This window comes from Choloepus didactylus, chromosome 19, assembly GCF_015220235.1.
Source record: "Choloepus didactylus isolate mChoDid1 chromosome 19, mChoDid1.pri, whole genome shotgun sequence".
Classification (NCBI taxonomy): Eukaryota; Metazoa; Chordata; class Mammalia; order Pilosa; family Megalonychidae; genus Choloepus; species Choloepus didactylus.
The window spans coordinates 36,419,472-36,437,160 of NC_051325.1; the positions used below are offsets into that span (position 1 = coordinate 36,419,472).

Sequence of the window (17,689 nt, forward strand, 5' to 3'; positions counted from 1 at the left end):
CACATGAGAAGGGGCCCTCTCTGGGCAGACGCAGGGCAAATGGTTGCTGAGTCCAGTGTGGCTGGAAGTGGGTGCCTGCTTGCCCTCTCAGCCTCTGCCACGCAGAATGCGCGACCATGCACAGAGGCCTTAGACATGGCCCCTGCCATCTCCGAGCTGACAGAGATGATAAACAAGGACAGAAACAAATAATGCGTAATTGCGAATTGTGATATGCACCTTAAAAGAAATACTCTGGTTGATGTTCAGTGATGGACGGTTCCTTTAGACAAGGTGATGGAGGGAGGCCTTTCTGTAAGGTGACGTTTATTTGGAACCTAAAGGATGAGGAGTGAGTCGTGCAAAGAACAAGGAGAAGAGCCTTCCTAACAGAAGGAAGGGCATGTGCAAAGGCTCTGGGGTGGGAAAGTGCTTGGCCTGTTTAAGGAAGAATGAGGGGGTTAAAGTGGCAAGCAGGGGCCTTGTGGGCAGCGGCAAGGAGCCCAGGTTGTATTTCAGAAGAGGGGAGCCACTGAAGGGTATAAGAAGTGGTGACATGGGAGGATAGATGGATATGTGGTTGGGAGGGCAGAAATGGAATTCCATAAAGAAAAAATCCTGCTCTACAAAATGAGTAAGTTAGCCAAGTTTTTGGCTTGTAAGTCTTCTCAACCCATGTCCCAATTTCGTTCTCCAACAATGTTTGGGGTGGAGGTAGGGGAGGAGGAAAGAGACAAGGCAGGTTAAGTCTAAGCGTGGGGCGTTCCCAATCAGCCACACCTTCTGAAATGGCCTCGTGAGCAATGGGAAAGCAGGTCCAGGAAACAAAAGTCCATCCTGCTGTCCTGGAAAGGGAGGCCCCTATGGATTTCTCCCTCCAGAAACCAGCTCAGGCTCACTGTAGCCACAGAGGATCAAGACTTTGAAGTCGGATGAACTCAGCCTCAAATTCTGGTCCTGTCACTGATTAGCTCTCTCAGCCTCAGTTTTCCCATCTGTGAAATGGGATCCAAGTAGAGCGAGGCTTGCAAAGTGCCTTGTAGCTTACAGAGCACTTTAGACGCTGCACCGCGCTGCACATGTGTAAGCTGCTGCTGCCATTCGGGTGAAGAGGGCATTCCTGGCAGTGAAGCTGCCCTTGGGCTGGGCCGGGTGGGCTGGAGGGCTCCAGCCTGGTGACGGGGAGTGGGGACGGGAAAGGCCGGGCCTGAGCAGGACCTCAGAGTTCCTGCTTCCGCCCCTTGCAGGTGCGAGCTGATGATGCTGGGTGTGTGTTCCCTGCTTCTCCTCTGGGGTCTGGTGACTCCATGCCAGGGGCTGCTGGAGACGGTGGGCACGCTCGCTCGGATCGACAAGGATGAGCTTGGCAAAGGTGAGCCAAGGAGGGCAATCTGTGAGGCGTCCAGCTGCATGTAAACGACCCCCAAGCAGGCCTAGATGATGGGCTTTAAAGGAACAGATGAGAACAGGGTGCAATTCCCATCTGCTGACAGGGCATAGTCTCCTGGGACACGGTGGCAGCAGGGAGGGTGTTGTCATATTTTTAGGAGGATAAGGATTTGCTTTGTAGTCTAGAATGGGTGATTAATTCACTTTCTTCTGGGTAGACTTGGATTGAGGCTGACTCAGGGTTGGGGTCAGGACGGGTTGAGGTGGCCGAGGGGAGGGTGCTGCCTGCTCTAACCTCTCCCCTGCCTACAGGATGGCCCCTCCTGTCTTGCCCTTCTCCCGAGCTGCACAGTTAGGCCTGGTGCCCAGGAGGAGCGGGGGTGGCCTTCTCCATCTTAGTCATGCCACGGGTGGCTGCCGTGCCCCCTCTCCTTGGGTTCTGCCCTTCCTTTTCGTGCTGCAGGGTGGCCTGGGGCTGGAAGCCCTAGTCATACTATTGGCCCCAAACCCAATTTGCTGTGTGACTTTGGGCAAGTGCCTGCCTTCTCTGGGCTTCAGTATCCCCATCTGTAATATGAAGGGGTTTTCATGGGATTCATTCATTCACTCCACAAACTTTTTGAGCATTTCCATGTGCCAAGCAGGGTGAGTGGCCACCAGCCCTGTGGGAGGAGTAGGAGGCTGTTCTGGCTCAGCCAGGGCCACCATTTAAGTCGAATGTCTGCATCATTTTTCTCAAAAAATGGGGTCCACCCAGGCTCAGAGGAATGGGGCAGCAGCCATGGTCCTGGAGGTGGGGTAGGGGTTCCCAGCATCTTCCTATCCCTGTCCTTTCTGCAGCCATCCAGAACTCGCTGGTTGGGGGGCCCATTCTGCAGAACGTGCTGGGGACAGTCACATCTGTGAACCAAGGCCTCCTGGGCTCAGGAGGGCTGCTTGGAGGAGGCGGCCTGCTGAGCTATGGAGGGGTTTTTGGTGTCGTCCAGGAACTCTCCGGGTGAGTCCCTCCAGGGGGGCCTCTCGATGGCCCACCTACTGCACGCCCTATAGGAAGGCTTGCCTTGTCTTTGCTTCAGGGAATAGATGGGAGGTGGACTCAAATTTCTTGGCAGACAATAGGGGTTGTAAGGGGAGCACTGGACAGGGAGTGCCAGGATCTGGGTCTGAAAATAACAAGTGTGCTGTGTGCCAGGCAGGACAGGAGTAGCTGTGAGCTACTGTGGTTGAGGGTTCCAGGCCACTTCCAGTTACCCACTGTGTGACCTGGGGCAAGTTGCTTAGTCTATCTGGGCTAGTCGGGCGCCAGCATGGCCCCTCCCTGTCCTCCTTCAGGTCTCTGCTCAAAAGAGCCCTGCTCTGGCCGGCCCCTCCTGTCCCCTGCCCTGCCTTCCCGTCCTGTAGGGTACACTTGCTCTCCTGCACATCAGATATTTTACTGGCTTGTTTCTTGCCCCCCTACTAGATTATAAACCCCAGGAAGGGCAGGAATTTTGTCTGGTTGTTCCCTGCTGTGTCCCCAGTATCCTAAACAGTGCTTGACACACAGAAGACGCTGAAAAAATATCTTTGAGTGAATGAATAAAAGCACATAATAGCTAATTTTATAACACCATGACCACTTATACAAGGTTTTCTGTGTGTCTGGCCCTATGCTGAGCATTTTAAATGAATTTTCCCACTGAAACCAGAGGGATGACTAACAGATAAGGTGACTGAGGATGGGGCTGTGAATCGATCTGCCCCAGCTCACCCCGCGAGGGAGAGGGGAAGGAGGAAGGGTCTGTGTGTTTAGCCACAGGTCACTCTGCTTGTCCCAGGTGGGTGGGAAGGGGTCTGAGGCTGACGGTGAATTAGGAGAAGGTCAAACAACGGGCCCCAGGGGAGGCTGGAGACCAGCAGCCAGGGGAGGGGGAGGGCCATGATACAGCAGGGAATGGATGATGGGAGCAGAAGGGGGAACGAATGTCCACCCCCCAGAAGAGCACAAGGACACGTGGAAGGGGCCGGGTGAAAGCTGACGTTGCCTGAGGTTCACTACATACTGCCCTGTGGTAGGTCTATTTGATGTTCCTATTTCACAAATGGGGAAACTGAGAAACAGCAGCACCGTGAACTGCCCAAGGTCACACAGTCAGCTAGTGAAAGGCGGGGACTTGAACCCACGGCGTGTTGCACTACTGGCAGCTACCCTGTGGGGTTGTTCCAGGATAGTGAGTTAATCCATGTCAAGCAATTATTTACAGAGCCTGGCAAACAGTAAGTGCTCAGTGAATATTGACTGTTATTATTACTGTATCAGTTATTTAATCCAACCCCCCGGCACTGTAGAATTCTCCTGCTGTGTGAGGCTAAGGCCTCAGACATAAACCAGATGTCATCCTTGCTACAAAGAGCACCCAGTGTGCAGCGGAGCCCACTGCTGACCATCCAGTGAGCTCAGGGCAGTGATGGGGAAGCAGCCAGGGCAGGGTGTGGGAGCTGCCCAGAGGAGGGCCTCTGATTCAGTGGGTGAACCAGGAAGGAGGGCTTCCTGGAGGAGGGGGTGCCCTCACTGAAATCAGGAGAGCAGGCAGGAGTCAGCTAGCGAAAGAGGGATGCAGGGAGAAGGAGAGTCAAGGGAAGGGTTTTCCAGATGGAGGGAACAGCCTGAACAAAGGCCCAGAGGACAGAGTAAGTAATGACCACTATAGGGAGCTGTGTTTGAGAAACCCCTTGGATTGTGTGTGTGTGCATCTGAGGGCTGGGGGTCTGGCATGATCCAGGCCAGAGACTGGACTAGGGCTGAGGTCAAAGGGATGGAGTGGGAGAAAACTAGCTCACTGAGCCTCCAGGGATGAGAATGTTCCATGCTTTGAGTATGTGCTGCACCAGCTTCTACACCTACATTATCTCACTTTGTCTTTGCAACGTCCCTATGAGGTGGGTACTAGGATCGTCTCACTTTATAGATGAGGAAACTGCAGCCCAGAGAGGTAAAGTAACTGGCCCGAGGGCCCACAGTCCATTCTATGGGTTAGAGGCTCTGGGATCCACTTGGTCTGGAAGGTTTAAGGCACTTTGGAGCAGGCATTGGGGGGTATCTGGAAATGAGTGCCCCCCCATGGACCCCACCCCAGGGTGAAGATTGAGGAGATCACGCTGCCGAGGGTGTCCCTGAAGCTGCTGCCGGGGATTGGGGTGCAGCTGTGCCTGTACACCAAGGTGGGCCTGCATGGCTCCGGGTGAGTGTGCCCTGGAGACCTCTACCCACTGCTCCCCGCCCACCCCACAGCCCCACTGGGGACTCCTACCCTACTGTTCCCTCATCCCCACCCCACTCACTGCCTGCTCCAGGACATCCTCCCAGAGACTCCAAGCTCACTCTCCCCCCAGATCCCTGCCATTACTTAGGGGCTCACCAAAGGGGTTCGGGAAGGGAGCACAGGGACGTGTCAAATAGGGCTGGGAGGCGTGGGGGGACGCGTGAGGGGACGCGTGAGGGGCCACCCCCAGGCCACCCCCACCCCACCCGCCTCTCCCAGACCCCACTAGCACGGTTGGGCGGGGCAGGGGGTGGAGCAGAGTGGGCGTGTTCGTGCGGGGTGTGGGCGGGCATAGCCGGGTGAGCCCCGGTGGAAGGGGCCCAGCAGCCTGGCCAGGCTCCCAGAGTCCCGTTTCGTAGCCCCCTGGGGGGCATTCTGCAGCTGGCGGCCGAGGTGAACGTGTCGTCGCGGGTGGCGCTGGGCGTGAGCTCGCGGGGCACGCCCATCCTCATCCTCAAGAGCTGCAACACGCTGCTGGGCCACATCAGCCTGCTCTCGGGGTGAGTCCGCAGGCTCACACTCCTGACCTGCTCTGGGGCGTCTCCTGGGTCCGTCTCCCCGAGAGGCCGCGTGGGCGGGGCCTGAACCCGCCCCGCCCCCCGCCGGCCCCGCCCAGTTCGGCCCGCTGCGAAGGCGCTTGGGCTAGGCCACCACCGACGGGGACTTCCAGCCCAGCAGCAGCCTGTGGCCCCACCGCTGGACGGCCCCCTTCTCCGGTCCCGGAAGCCCTCTGCCCCAGATAGAGCAGGCTTGCGACCGTCTGGGATGCCTCTGTCTGCGGGGAATCTCCCTCTCTTTGGCAGCCTATCAGGAGACCCGGCTCTGCTCCGGTTTCTCTGTTTGACCCCAGGGGAGCCCCTTCCCCTGTCTGGACCTCAGTGTCCCCGCCTGTATAATGAGGGCCTGGATTAGGTGATCTGGAAGGCTCTAAGTGCCCCTGCTTACCGGGCACCATTGAGTCCTCCTCTTCCCCCCGGGCTGTTCGGGACACGGGGTCCTCCCTTCACTTCTGTTGAATCATCACTGCGGAGGGACGACTGAGGCCCAGAGAGGACAAGGGACTTGCCCAAGGTCACACGCACAGTGTGAGTCAAGGCTTCCCCTCAGGGCTGGGTGCCCACCTCCAGCAGCACCTCCACGGCTCTGATGCCTGGGGTCTCCCCCGTTAGTGTCCACATGCCAGGCAAATCCTCCCCCCACTCCCCTCCCAATCTTTGCTGGGTGGCCTCGATCAGCAATGGGGCTGTGTTAGCTCCCAGGAATGGGTTACCCAGGTTAAATGCTCCTGTTCTCCGTAAGCACCTTAATAGGGGGATTCTGGGCAGGGTCTTGGGACCCCTTAATTTCCAATGGCTCAGTCCTCTTCCTCTGAGCTAAAGGGGCCTTGGAGGGAGAGTGCAGGGGATGGTGTTGGCATTCTGGGGTTGTGGTCCTGTGGTTGCCCCCCCGCCCCGACACACACACTCATGGTCCCCAAACAGACTGAGCCCATCCACGGGCACTTCTCATCCTCATGTCTCCCCTCGTTGGTTCCTTCATTCATTCAACAAATATTTATTGAGCCTCCCACTCTGACAAGCACTGTTGTAGGCCTCAGTGTCACCTGTCTACAGATATTAGGGGAGGCAAAAGGAACAGACATGTATTGAGTGCTGACGGTGTTCCAGATATGTAGACAGTCCCATTTAATCTCGGCAGCAACACTCCAAAAGGTGGGCATGGTGCCCATGGTGAAAGGGAAGGGTCAGTGGAGTAGGGTGTGGAGTGAGGCCTCCAAAGCCCCAACCAATCCCTCCAAGAGAGGAGAGGGGAGAAATCCGGACCCCAGTGCCCCCGCCCCGCCTCCCCAGCTGGCTCTGTGCCTGCGCTGCGGCCCGGCCCTCACGCGTCTCGCTTTGCTCAGGCTGCTGCCCGCGCCACTCTTCGGGGTCGTGGAACAGATGCTCTTCAAGGTGCTGCCGGGACTGGTGAGTGTGGGGGCCGCGAGCCAGGCACCCCCGCCCCCCACCCAGTTTTATGTAAAGCCGGGCGCCAGCCAGGATTAGGCAGCATGTCCCTCCCCGCCCACCCGGTAATCCCCTCCTGGCCTGGCTCACATGTCTTGTGTCTTCAGGTGGGAGGGTATAACGGCTCCCAGACCCCCGGAGCTCACAGCTCTACATGGTCCCCTGCTCCCAAGTTCAAGTCCCTTTCTTTCTTACCCCCTGCTCTATTTTTGCCCCTTGCATTATTATTGTCTTTATAATTTTCTTTAAATTAGCTTTAAATTAACCAACTAGTTGAATGATTTTAAACTGGGCCCTGTGCTTAGCAACCACATGCAGGAAATCACATGCATGTTTTTAATACACCATAAACTAAACAGATAATGATAAAACTGTTCAAGGGTGCTTGCCCAGGCCGCATCCCAGGGCATCCACAAACCACCCTGGGGGAGAGCTGGTTGACCCAAGGCCCTCCTCCTGGGGCTGCAGAGGGGAGGGGCTTGACGGGGTCACAGAGCAAAGGGCAGCCAGACCTCCTCATCCCCAGGCCTGGCTGGATCTCCCTGTGGGTCCTTGGGGCTTGGGGTTGGCACAACTGCCCTGGGCTTGAAGAAGCCAACTCAGAAAAGCAGCTTAGTGGGAGAAGTGGGCCCCCTCAGGGGCATTTGAACAAGGGCATTATGGTGCATTTACACTGCAGCCCCTAACTGGAGTCCTGGGGAAGGTTGGCCGGAAGACAGGTTTTATGTGGCTCAAAAGAGGCTTTTAAAATGAGTTAATTGCCAACATTCAGAGATTGGAGATTTCTCTTAATAGGATTTCTGGCTTGTCTTGCTTAATCGGCCAAGGCAGCCCTAAGTCCCCTTCCTGCTGGCGCCAAGGGGGGCTGCTCCCCCTACCCCCCAACAGAGCCTTCTGACCTTCTCTCATTTCTGTGACATGCCTGACCCCAGAGGCCCTGGAGTCTGGGGCCCCAAGTTTAAATGCTGCAGCCCTCTTTTGTCTCTCTGTGCACTGCTGTGTGACCCCAGGAAGTGGCCTTTCTTCTCTGGGCCTGGCCCTCCCTAGCTGTAGAATGAAGGGGCTGGTCTGGGCTATACCCGAGGTTCCCACTTTGATGGGCTGTGGGACCCAGATTCTGTGATTCCCAGACTCAGGATTCTGGATGCTGAACTGCTGGTTCTCACAGCACGGGGGATTTCAGCAAACGCATGCTGGTTTGCTTCACAGACATCCCAGCCCAGACCTGACTCTGGGTGAAGGAGAGGAGGCACCCCTCTTGCAGGCTCGTGATTCTGGGAATTCCAGGGGACCAGGGGACTCTGGCTTCCCAGTGCCCACAAGGGGGTGGAAGAGGGGGCTGAGACATCAGCCACCTTTGTCTCCCAGGTGAAGGCTTTATCCCCATGCCCTAACTGGCCTCTGAAATGTGTCTCCCCTTTCCCCCAGCATCTGGGGTTTCCTGATGGGGCCAGTGTAGGAAAGGGAAGCAGGGCTCAGAGGCCCTGGCCTTCCACACCCCCCACTCCAGCCTCTGAGACTTTAAGACAAAGCCCCAGGCTCCAGCCCCTCCCCTGCCTTTCCACTTGTTTGTCCCCCATGAGTCTCTCCAGCCTGCCTTGCCTTGGTCTCTGGGGCCACACAGCAAATCATTTAAAGAAAATGCAGCTGCCCTCTGTGTCCAGCTGGGGTTCATTTTTCCTTTTCCTGTAACACCCGTCTCCTCTGCACACAGCTCTGCCCCATGGTGGACAGTGTGCTGGGCGTGGTCAACGAGCTCCTGGGGGCTGTGCTGAGTAAGTTGGGGCCCAACCCCCTCTTCTTTGCTCTCTTCTTCTATCCCTCCCCCCAGTTACCCCAAGGGGGGTAGGGATACCAAGGGTAGTGGGAAGGGGCAGAATTCTGAGACTTTTTAAATTCTTCCTCAAACTGTGAGCCTCAGACTGTCTAGCTGCCATTTCGAGAAGGCCCACTGGTGGATCCCTGGGCTGAAGCTGTTTTAGCGGAGCCTGGAGGCTCCAAGCCCCTCAATCCCCGTCTGTTTGGGCCAACATTTTCTGAGCGCCTGTGGTGTTTCTGGCACTGTCAGAAACATGAGGTAGATATTATTAATGTTGTCACTGGACAGACAAAGTGGCCAAGGCCCAACTTAAGTAAGGAACCCACAATCCCATGGCCACAGTGGACCCCAGTCTCCCTAAGCCCTTAGCAGGGACTCTTAGTTTCCTTCTTCAGAGACACAGATGCCTTCTGTATTCACAAAAGGGGTTTGAAAAGTATAAAAAGGCATGACCAGTGTTAAGAATAGAAAACTCAGAGCAGATATGTCTCTATATGTGGCGCATGTGAGGGAGCCAGGGCAGCAAGCTCTGGAAGACTAGCAGGCCTGGGCTTGAATCCTGGCTCTGCCTCTCTGTGACTTGTGTGGCCTTGGGCTGGTGGTTTCCTCTGTCTGAGCCTCAGTTTCCTTCTCTGTAAAATGGGGATGACAGTAGTGCCCAAGTGAATATTTAGTACAGTGCTGGGCATTCAGCAGGAACTCAATGATTGGAAGTAAGGGCCATTGTTATTGGGGGCTGGGCTCATGGTGTCTTCCCGCTCCCCCTGTCTCCCCATGCAGGCCTGGTACCCATTGGGGCTCTTGGGACTGTGGAATTCTCTCTGGCCACACTGCCTCTCATCTCCAACCAGTACATAGAGTTGGACATCAACGTGAGTGCCCATGGAGGCCCTGCCCGCGGCTGGGGGTGGGGTGGGATGCTGGCGGAGGCTGGGCAGGATGTGTGCTGGGTCGAGGTTGGGTGGGTGAGCAGCCCTGAGACCCTCCCGTGTGCTGTTTCCTGCACCTGCAGCCTATTGTGAAGAGTGTGGCTGGTGACATCATCGACTTCCCCAAGCCCCCTAAGCCTCCCAAGCCCGTCAAGGTTCCCCCCAAGGAGGACCACACGTCCCAAGTGACAGTGCCAGTGTACCTCTTCAACACCATGTTTGGGCTCCTGCAGACCAATGGTGCCCTCAACATAGACATCACTTCCGATCTGGTGAGTGTGGCAGTAAGGGGAGCTTGAGCAGGGGCTCCCTGCTCTGCTGTGCCTTGGTGGTGCCAGCCCTGACCTAGCCAGATCATCCCTGTTGAGTTTTGCCGAGCCCTCTTCCCTATGATAGGAGAGAGCAAGGCAAGTTGAGAGCATGCAAACTGTTGCTGCCCACTCCTGTACAGTAGCAGACATTACTAATCGATCACCGCTCTCCACTTGGCTGACCCCAAGTCAGACCTCTGAACCCTTCTCACATGGTGCTCCACGAGGCCACTTTCAATAAGTCAAAACTGGCAGATGAAATGAAGCCAATTTACCATCTAGATGAATTTACCATCACCTAGAAGAACCCTCCAAGAATCAAAACCCAAATGTACACTAAAGTGTGAATGGTTAGTGTTTCTATTGCTTTTCCAAGGGCAGATTAGAGAGAAGAAAGGCAGGACTGTACCAAAGGTCACTTAGATGTTTGTTCTGAGGCGTCTGAGACCCCCCTGCTCCCATTCTGGCCCCTCTCACCCCTGCCGATGCCTGGAAAGCCCAGCTCCCCGGAAGCCCCACCCAGAGGCATTTCCTTGGTCCCGGCCCTCTCCGGAGGCAGTGAGCTCTGAGCCCCTGCCCTCCCCCTCCCCGGCAGTTCAGGCCCATCACTCCTGCAGGCGGGGTCCTGAGAGAGCCCTGAAGGCCTCGGGGAGGTCGGCTTAGGGCCCTGAGCTTGGAGGCGTGTGCCTTCTTGTTGGGGTGGGGAGGGGACAGGCAGAGCCTGGCGGAGGCTGCAAGGGGAGCATGTGTGTCTGAGCAGCCTGTGGGTGTGGGTGCAGGCATCTGAGTGTGGTGGTGAGAGAGGGACCTCAGAGGCCACGTCCTGGGCATCCTGAACAGGAGACAGTAGGGCTGTGGGTTTATCCTGAGAAGCTGACATGCAGTTCAGGGCCTTGGGGGACCAGGCAGTTCATAGAATGAGGGAAGCAGACCCCGTGGGACCATGGTAAATGGGGGAGCCTGTGTCCCACCTCTCGGGAGGCTGCCACTCAGCTGCCCCGAGGGGAGAGGGTACAAGCCCAGTGTGGCCAGATTTCCCAACTTTTAAGCCAGAAACTAGCAATTTATATAAATTCTTTTGAATTTCAAATTTATATGAATTCCTGAACTGTCAATACTGGAAACAAATTTATAATTTTTGAAAATACTCTTTGCATAAAAAGCAAAAATGCCTGAGGTCCAATTGAGTCCCTGGGCCATGGGATTGTAAAAGGTTCTGGAATTAGCCTGCTCGGTGTCAAATCCTGGTGCCACCACTTACCAGCTGTACGACCCTGGGTAGGAACCTCAGTTTTCCCATATGGAAAATGGGGATAATTGTAGCACCTCCTCTTCAAGCTGTTTTGAAGGTGAATGAGCAAAGGCACACAAAGCCCTTAGCATGTACCTGGCATGTCATAAGTGCTCAGAAATTGATGACTGATAGAATAAGCATGGGTGTTAGAAGAGGTGTGTGTAAGCAATTGGGAGTGTGTGGATAAAACTGCCTTGTGTGTGCTGAGGGATTCCTGTCCTGTCCCTGTGTTCACTTCCTCCCCTTCTCCCATTTGATCTTGGTCCCAGGTTCCCAGTAATGTCCCACTGACAACCACAGACCTGGCTGCCTTGATCCCAGAGGTGAGTGACTCTCTCATATCGGAGACTTGGATTTGGCCACTATAGCTCTTTCCTGATTAAACCTGAATATGACTCCAGAATCTTTTTGAATACAACTCTGTTGGCAGCCACTATTGAATATTGAGTCCAAATTCATACTAAAGTGTGAATGAATAACACCATCTCTTTTTCTGATAGCAGATTTTGCTTGGAGAGGAAAGGACCAGGGTTTGGTTGCCCGAGAAGTCAACTGGGCACTCAATCTGTGGTTGTTGCTTCTCTGTCAGGGGTTCTTTGCACATTACTGAGCCACCTCCTTTCAACTGCCTTGGTTCATCTTGGTCTTGATCTTCTCTCTCACTCCAGAGAGAAGACTCAGGGCACTGGCCTCAGGGAGGGAGGAGAAGGGAGAAGAGTCAGGGAAGTTTGGCCAGTGGGCATCAGTATGTGATGGCTGGGCCTGGCCTCAGCTTTCTCTTCTGTTCAGTGGGTGCTGGATCAGCCACTTTCCAGCTATATCCCTCCAGCTCGGGAGGCTGGGCTCATCCCGGAAGGCTGAGGCTGGCATCGCAATGTGAGAGCCCCATGGCCCCAGCTCCAGGTCTGATCTGTGGCTCCAGATTCTGTGGACATTACAGAGTAGAATCTGGTGATTCCCTCCCTTTATGATCCGACAATTCTGGGGGCCTGGGCTGGAGGGATTCGAGTTCACCACTCGTGTCCACCACTCGTGTCCTGAGGGCCATGATTCTGCAAATCTAAACAGTGACTTCCACTCCTGTGTATTCCATGATGTCATGATTACAAGACGCAGAATTTCCTGATTGTGTGATTCGTCATCCGTCAGCTCATATTCCTTGAGCATCTGCTGTGTGCCAGGCCCTGTGTAGGAGCTGGGGATGAAGAAGGCAGAATGTAGATAAAAGAACCCGTACTCAAGGGGCTGCCATTCTGTGGGGCAGTGGCAGGCCCTGAACAAATAAATAAGTAGACTATAAACCGTGTCAGTAGGTGGAGGGGAATGGAGCGGTGAAGGTGGGTTAGGAACGGGGGTAGTGCTTTTAGACAGGGTCTCCTATGAAGGCCTCACTGGGGAGGCGACATGTGAGCAGGGGCAGCAGGAAGTGAGGGAGGTGACCATGCAGTGTCTGGGGAACAGCATTCCAGGCCGAGGGAACAGTGAGTGCAAAGGCCCCGAGGTGGGAGAGTGTCCGGCAGGTTGGAGGAACGGCAAGGCGGCCAGTGAGTCTGGAAGGGAGGCAATGAGGGGGATAGTGGTGGCAGGTGAGGTTGAGAGGTGAGGACGGCAGGGGTCAGGTGGCACAGGGCTTTGTGGGCCTCGGTGAGGACTTTGACTCTGAGGCAGAGAGTCTAAGATTTAATGGTTCCACAGGTTGGGATCTCCCCACCAGAATGGCAGCCTTCTGGAGGCAGAGCCCAGGCCCTGGGGTTCATGCTGTAACCTCAGTGCTTAGGGTGCCTGCTGCACAGTGGGTGCCCAAGGAGGGTTTGTTGACTGACTGACTGACTGACTGATTCTATTACCAGGGCATCTAAGGCACCCTCGTGCTCCTGCTCTGTTCCTGCCTCTCTCTAGGCACTGGGGAAGTTACCCCCCCAACCAGCAACTCCTGCTCTCACTGCGGGTGAAGGAAGTGCCCACGTTCACACTCCAGAAAAAGAAGGCCACGGTCTCCATCCCAGCTGCCATCCATGTGAAGTTCTACGACCCTAAAGGGAACCCCGTAGCCCTCTTCGAGCTGAATGGAGTGAGTGGCTAAGGGCCGGGGGCCTGGCGCTGGGGCTCTGGGCCGGGCTGACCCTCTCCAGGCTGCTGATTTCGAGGGGGGAGACCCCATGTGGCACAGCCCAAGAAGTCCTCCACCACCACCCCCATTGTCATCATCAGGGTTGAGACCCGAGCCCCCGCCCAGGCTTCTGCCTGCTCCCTTGTTGCACCCAGCCCAAGGCCCATCCACTCTGCTTCCTTGGGGTCATGGCATTTGCTCCCCATCAACCAGCCCCTGTGCTCCTCTATCTCCTGGACAACCTCCAGCTTCCTCCTGTCCCCCAACTTGCAGTCTGCCCTCCTCATCCCAGCCTCCACTGTTTTTTCCAAACACATCCAGACAGAGGCAGGTCCCTCCCCTGCTCACTGTCTGCTCTGGCTCCCCATTGCCAAGCTCCTGAGGTTGGCATTCGATGCCCTCCTGCCTCATCCTCTGCCTTTCCCATCCTTGCACTCTAAGCCGCAGCTACTTGGAGCTACCAGGACCCACTTCCTGACTTTGTTCATGCCGGTTCTACCTCCTGGGACGCCATTTCCCCCTTCCCCTGGCTAACTCCTCACCTTTCAAGGTTCAGTTCAGGCGTCATTGGGGAAGCCTTCCCTGCAGCCCCCTCATCCCCACCGAGGCTGGGTCTAGGGTCTCCTCCGAGCTCCTACAGCCCTAAATTTTCTTTCCTATGACATCGATCGCCCTCAGTTTTAATGCTCCGGTTCTTGAACACCAGAGCCTTCACGTTACCACCCGAGCCCCAGCCTGGAGCCTTCCGCTCAGTGGGGCTTCGCTTAGGGGCAGCGGAGGGAACGGCTGATGACAGTTCCCTCGTCAGCCACCCCTTTGCAGGGCAGACCCATCCTCGGGGCTCGTTCTGTGGAATGTGGGGGTAACCTCCGACTGTTTGCCCCATGCAGGTTATGACCCTAAATGCCCAGCTGACTTCTTCGGCTACCAAGCTGCACGTCTCCCTGTCCCTGGAACGGTAACGTGGGATGCTGGGCCTAATCTTTAGGAACAAATATTCAGGATTGGCAGGAACCACCTCCCCTTTTCCAGATATCATAGAAGTTCCAGGTGTTTTGCCAGCATCGCCCTTGTCTCCAGGTCCGGACCGGGGGGGGGGGGGGCAGTGCTGACCCATTTCACAGATGCGCAACTGGGACTCAGGGAGGCGGGCTCCAGAGCCAGCTTCTCCCCCTGCACCCCCTTTACTGCTCACAACCTGGCCCTGGAGACAAACCTCCCGCTGGGATATGGAGTCCAAATTCCGGAACTATCAGCCCCAAACGCTAACCACCGAGATAACAGTCCCTGATCTTGCCGAACGCCTTGTTGTTCATGTGGCTTCTGTTTCTCTAGTCCCTCCCCTCACCCCCATAATTAGGCATCACCATCATCATCATAATCAAAGCAAGAATGTTGGTGACAATCCTTCCTTACCTGTGCATGGCACTTTACAGTTTGCAAAGCATATTGCAGGTCCAGGAACCGTATCTGCAGTCTGGGCGTCCACACTCTAGGCCCGGTGCTCCCATGTTTGCCCCACCCCTGGATGCAGGGGCTCTCCCAGGGGTCTCTGGGATCTGCCTGACCTGAGCTGTCATCTGCCCCCCACCCTGGTTCCACTGCTGCCCGGTTTCCATTCCCCACAGAGGCCTCGCCTGCGGCCTGGGCTAACCTCCCCCTTCCTGGGGGCAGCCCATGCCTCAGCCCTGCGGGAGGTAGACATGGGTGTCCAGGCTCTAGCCCCAGCCCTGCACCTGGATCAGCTGTGCTCCACCAGCAAGTTGTTGCCATTAGTAGGTGCCTGCTGTGTGCAGGGTGTCCTATGTCCAGTGCTGAGTCTGAGGGACAGTGACTCCTCAGAGAGGTCCTGCCCCCTGCCCGAGGCCGGGGGGGTGGGTGAGACCGAGGCTCCAAGTCTGGGGAGTGGTCATGATGTCTCGGGAGGAGGTAGAGGCAGAGCGGGGCCTGCAACCCCATTTCCTGACCCCAGTGCACTGTGCTGGGGGCAGGCTGGGCAGGGGCTGAGGGGTGGGGTGAGGGCGATGGTGGGGGTCCCAGAGCCCCTCAACATCTCTCTCCTCTCTCTGCCAGGCTCAGCGTCAAGTTGGCCTCCTCCTTTTCGCCTGCCTTTGACGTAAGTCCCTGAGAGGGTGAGCAGCAAAACGGCGATCATCTTAGGAAAAAGAATATCATGCAAGGTCTTAAAACCATGCAAAGCTGTAAACGTCTAGAACCTCACAAAGGTCCCAACTTCTGAAACGTCACATAAATAATAAGGTTCTCAAACTCAGCAAGTTCTAAAATTTCAAAGTCTCCCTGGGCCCTGAGGTACCAGCTTCTCACAGAGTTCTGAGGTTCTGAAATCCCAGATGGTCTCAGGTTCTAGAACATTCTAAGGATTCCTAAACAGACAGGGTTCTAAGGTTAGACCTCACGGAGTTCTGCTAGAGCTGGGCACCTCTTCTTCCCTCTTTCTCAGTCACTTCTCCCTGCCTCACCCCAGGCCCCACAGACCATCCCTCTAGAAAGGTGCCCCTCCAAGCTCATGGGGCCAAGGGTGAAGACAGCCTAAGTCAGAGTCTCCTTTGGGTCGAGGGTGGACAGCTGAGTCCTCAGGCTTGGGGGAGGCTGGGGCAGCCGGGCCTCTGAGCTTCCTCCCCGGGAAGGGGGAGCCGCGTCCTGTGAAGCCACACCTCCCAGCCCTCCCTGTGCTCTTTGCAGGTGTCCCGTTTAGAAGAATGGCTCAGCGATGTGATCCGGGTGACATATGTGCCGAAGCTCAATGGTATGGGCGGCCTGTGCTGACTTGTCAGACACATGGGGCATCTGAATTTGGGACTGTCTAATCTGTTGCCTCTCTCCGTTGTTCTGATAGCAACACTAGGGACAGAGAGGGATTTATGCCCCTATTTCTAAGACGTGGAAACTGACACACCAGTGTTTCTATTTAACCATTGGTTAGCACCAAATCATGAGGGGTTCTGGGGCCTGAGATCTGATCTGAGCTGGGTTCTGTCCTCAAGCTCACAGTCCAGTGGGAAATAGTCATATAAAGCAATGATTAGGATCTAGTTGACTCAAGTTGCACAAGGGGATGAGGGAGCCAAAGGAGGCTCTGCTGAGAGGAGCCAGGGATGACAGCACAGAAAGGGGCATTTTCATTAGGGTTTAGGAAGATAAGTAGGAGTTTGCCTGTAGGAAAACTGAGTTCCCAAGAAGACAAATGGCTGCTCATGAAAGTGGTGGAAATAGGGTCTCCAAGTCCCACCCGTGGCTCCCCATATAGTTTTGCTTTCAACCATTCCTTCTTCACAGTGGACCTGGAAGTTGGAATCCCTCTGCCTAAAGTTCTCAATGTCAATTTTGCCCATGCAGTTCTGGAGATCATAGAGGTGAGTTTCCCATGCAGAAGTGGGCCAGATGGGCCTTAAGCTTGTCTCTGGAGATCCATGCTTGAAAGTTACCAAGTCAATTCTCTGCCTCATCCTCTGGCCTGTCCCTACATCATTTTCTAAATTGCTTAGAGTATTACACAGTACTTAATTTGGGGATGGCAAATAGCTACCCATCTTCCTTACTTGCCCATGGCAGACACTGTCAATCAATCACAGAGTTCTTACTGCTGAATTCAGACACCTGCTCCAGCCCATAGGCTGGAAACCCAGATTCACTCAGAATCGCAGTTCCCCTGGCCCAGGGGTGGCAAATACATGTGCTGTCCCTCCCTTATCTTGTGCCTGTGTCAGACATGGCTAATCGATCATGACCCTTTTTCTTGCTGAGCACTGGAATGGCCTCACAATCCTTCTCAACCCCAAACAAATTCCCATCTTAGAATGGCCTGGGAGGTGGGCAGGCTGGGGAGTTCTGTACTCACCTCTGATAAGAACCAAGGCTGAGGGAGGTCAAACTTCTGATCCAGGATCACACAGTTCATTGGCAGCAGAAACAGAATTTGGACCTGAGTGTCCTAACTCAAGTCCTAAGGTCAGCAACCTACCTACACTGGATGTCATGTATTCATCATTCATTCATTCATTCATTCACCCATTCATTCATTTCCTAGATGTTTAATGAGTGTCTGTTGCATTCTAGGTACAGCACTCACCGCAGTGCCAGGGGAACAGGGATTGGAGATGGCTGCAGGGGTGGGGGCGTGGCAGGGATGTTGGGCACAAGGACTCAGAGGGCCTAATGGAGAGTCGATCCTCCTTGCAGAATGCTGTTGTGCTGACCGTGGCATCCTGAGGGACAGCTGCCATCCCTCCCTGTTGATGCCAGAGTCCTGTCCATCTGCCTGCTCTGCCTCAGTTTCCCCCCAGTCCCTAGCCTGTGTTGGTGACAGCATCAGCCTTCCCTATCCATGCAGGTCCACCCAGCACGCTGGCCCTGTCCCCAGTCTGGGGTGGGGACTGCAGGGCTAGCCACAGGGCTCTGCTTCAGAAGGGCTCTGGAGTCTCAGTGGTGAGACCTGAGCTTTCAATAAACAACTCCCCTATCTCAGCACGTGCCGGCTGGTTTGTTCACTGGTCACACAGGGGCTGCCGTGGCCCCACTGTCATTGCCCT

At 55.5% G+C, this 17,689-nt stretch overlaps 1 protein-coding gene across 1 annotated transcript; it reads left to right on the forward strand.

Annotated features, from left to right (window-relative positions):
• The first annotated feature begins 1,236 nt into the window (after positions 1 to 1,236).
• On the forward strand, positions 1,237 to 17,440 carry BPIFB3 (BPI fold containing family B member 3). The gene is given in 16 exon segments (XM_037812140.1): positions 1,237 to 1,351; positions 2,209 to 2,365; positions 4,485 to 4,589; positions 5,030 to 5,170; positions 6,574 to 6,637; positions 8,391 to 8,451; positions 9,276 to 9,367; positions 9,508 to 9,696; positions 11,299 to 11,352; positions 12,929 to 12,943; positions 12,945 to 13,100; positions 14,030 to 14,097; positions 15,213 to 15,255; positions 15,843 to 15,906; positions 16,437 to 16,513; positions 17,340 to 17,440. Coding segments are annotated over 16 exon segments (1,431 nt in total). The 3' UTR covers positions 17,370 to 17,440.
• Positions 17,441 to 17,689: the final 249 nt, after the last annotated feature.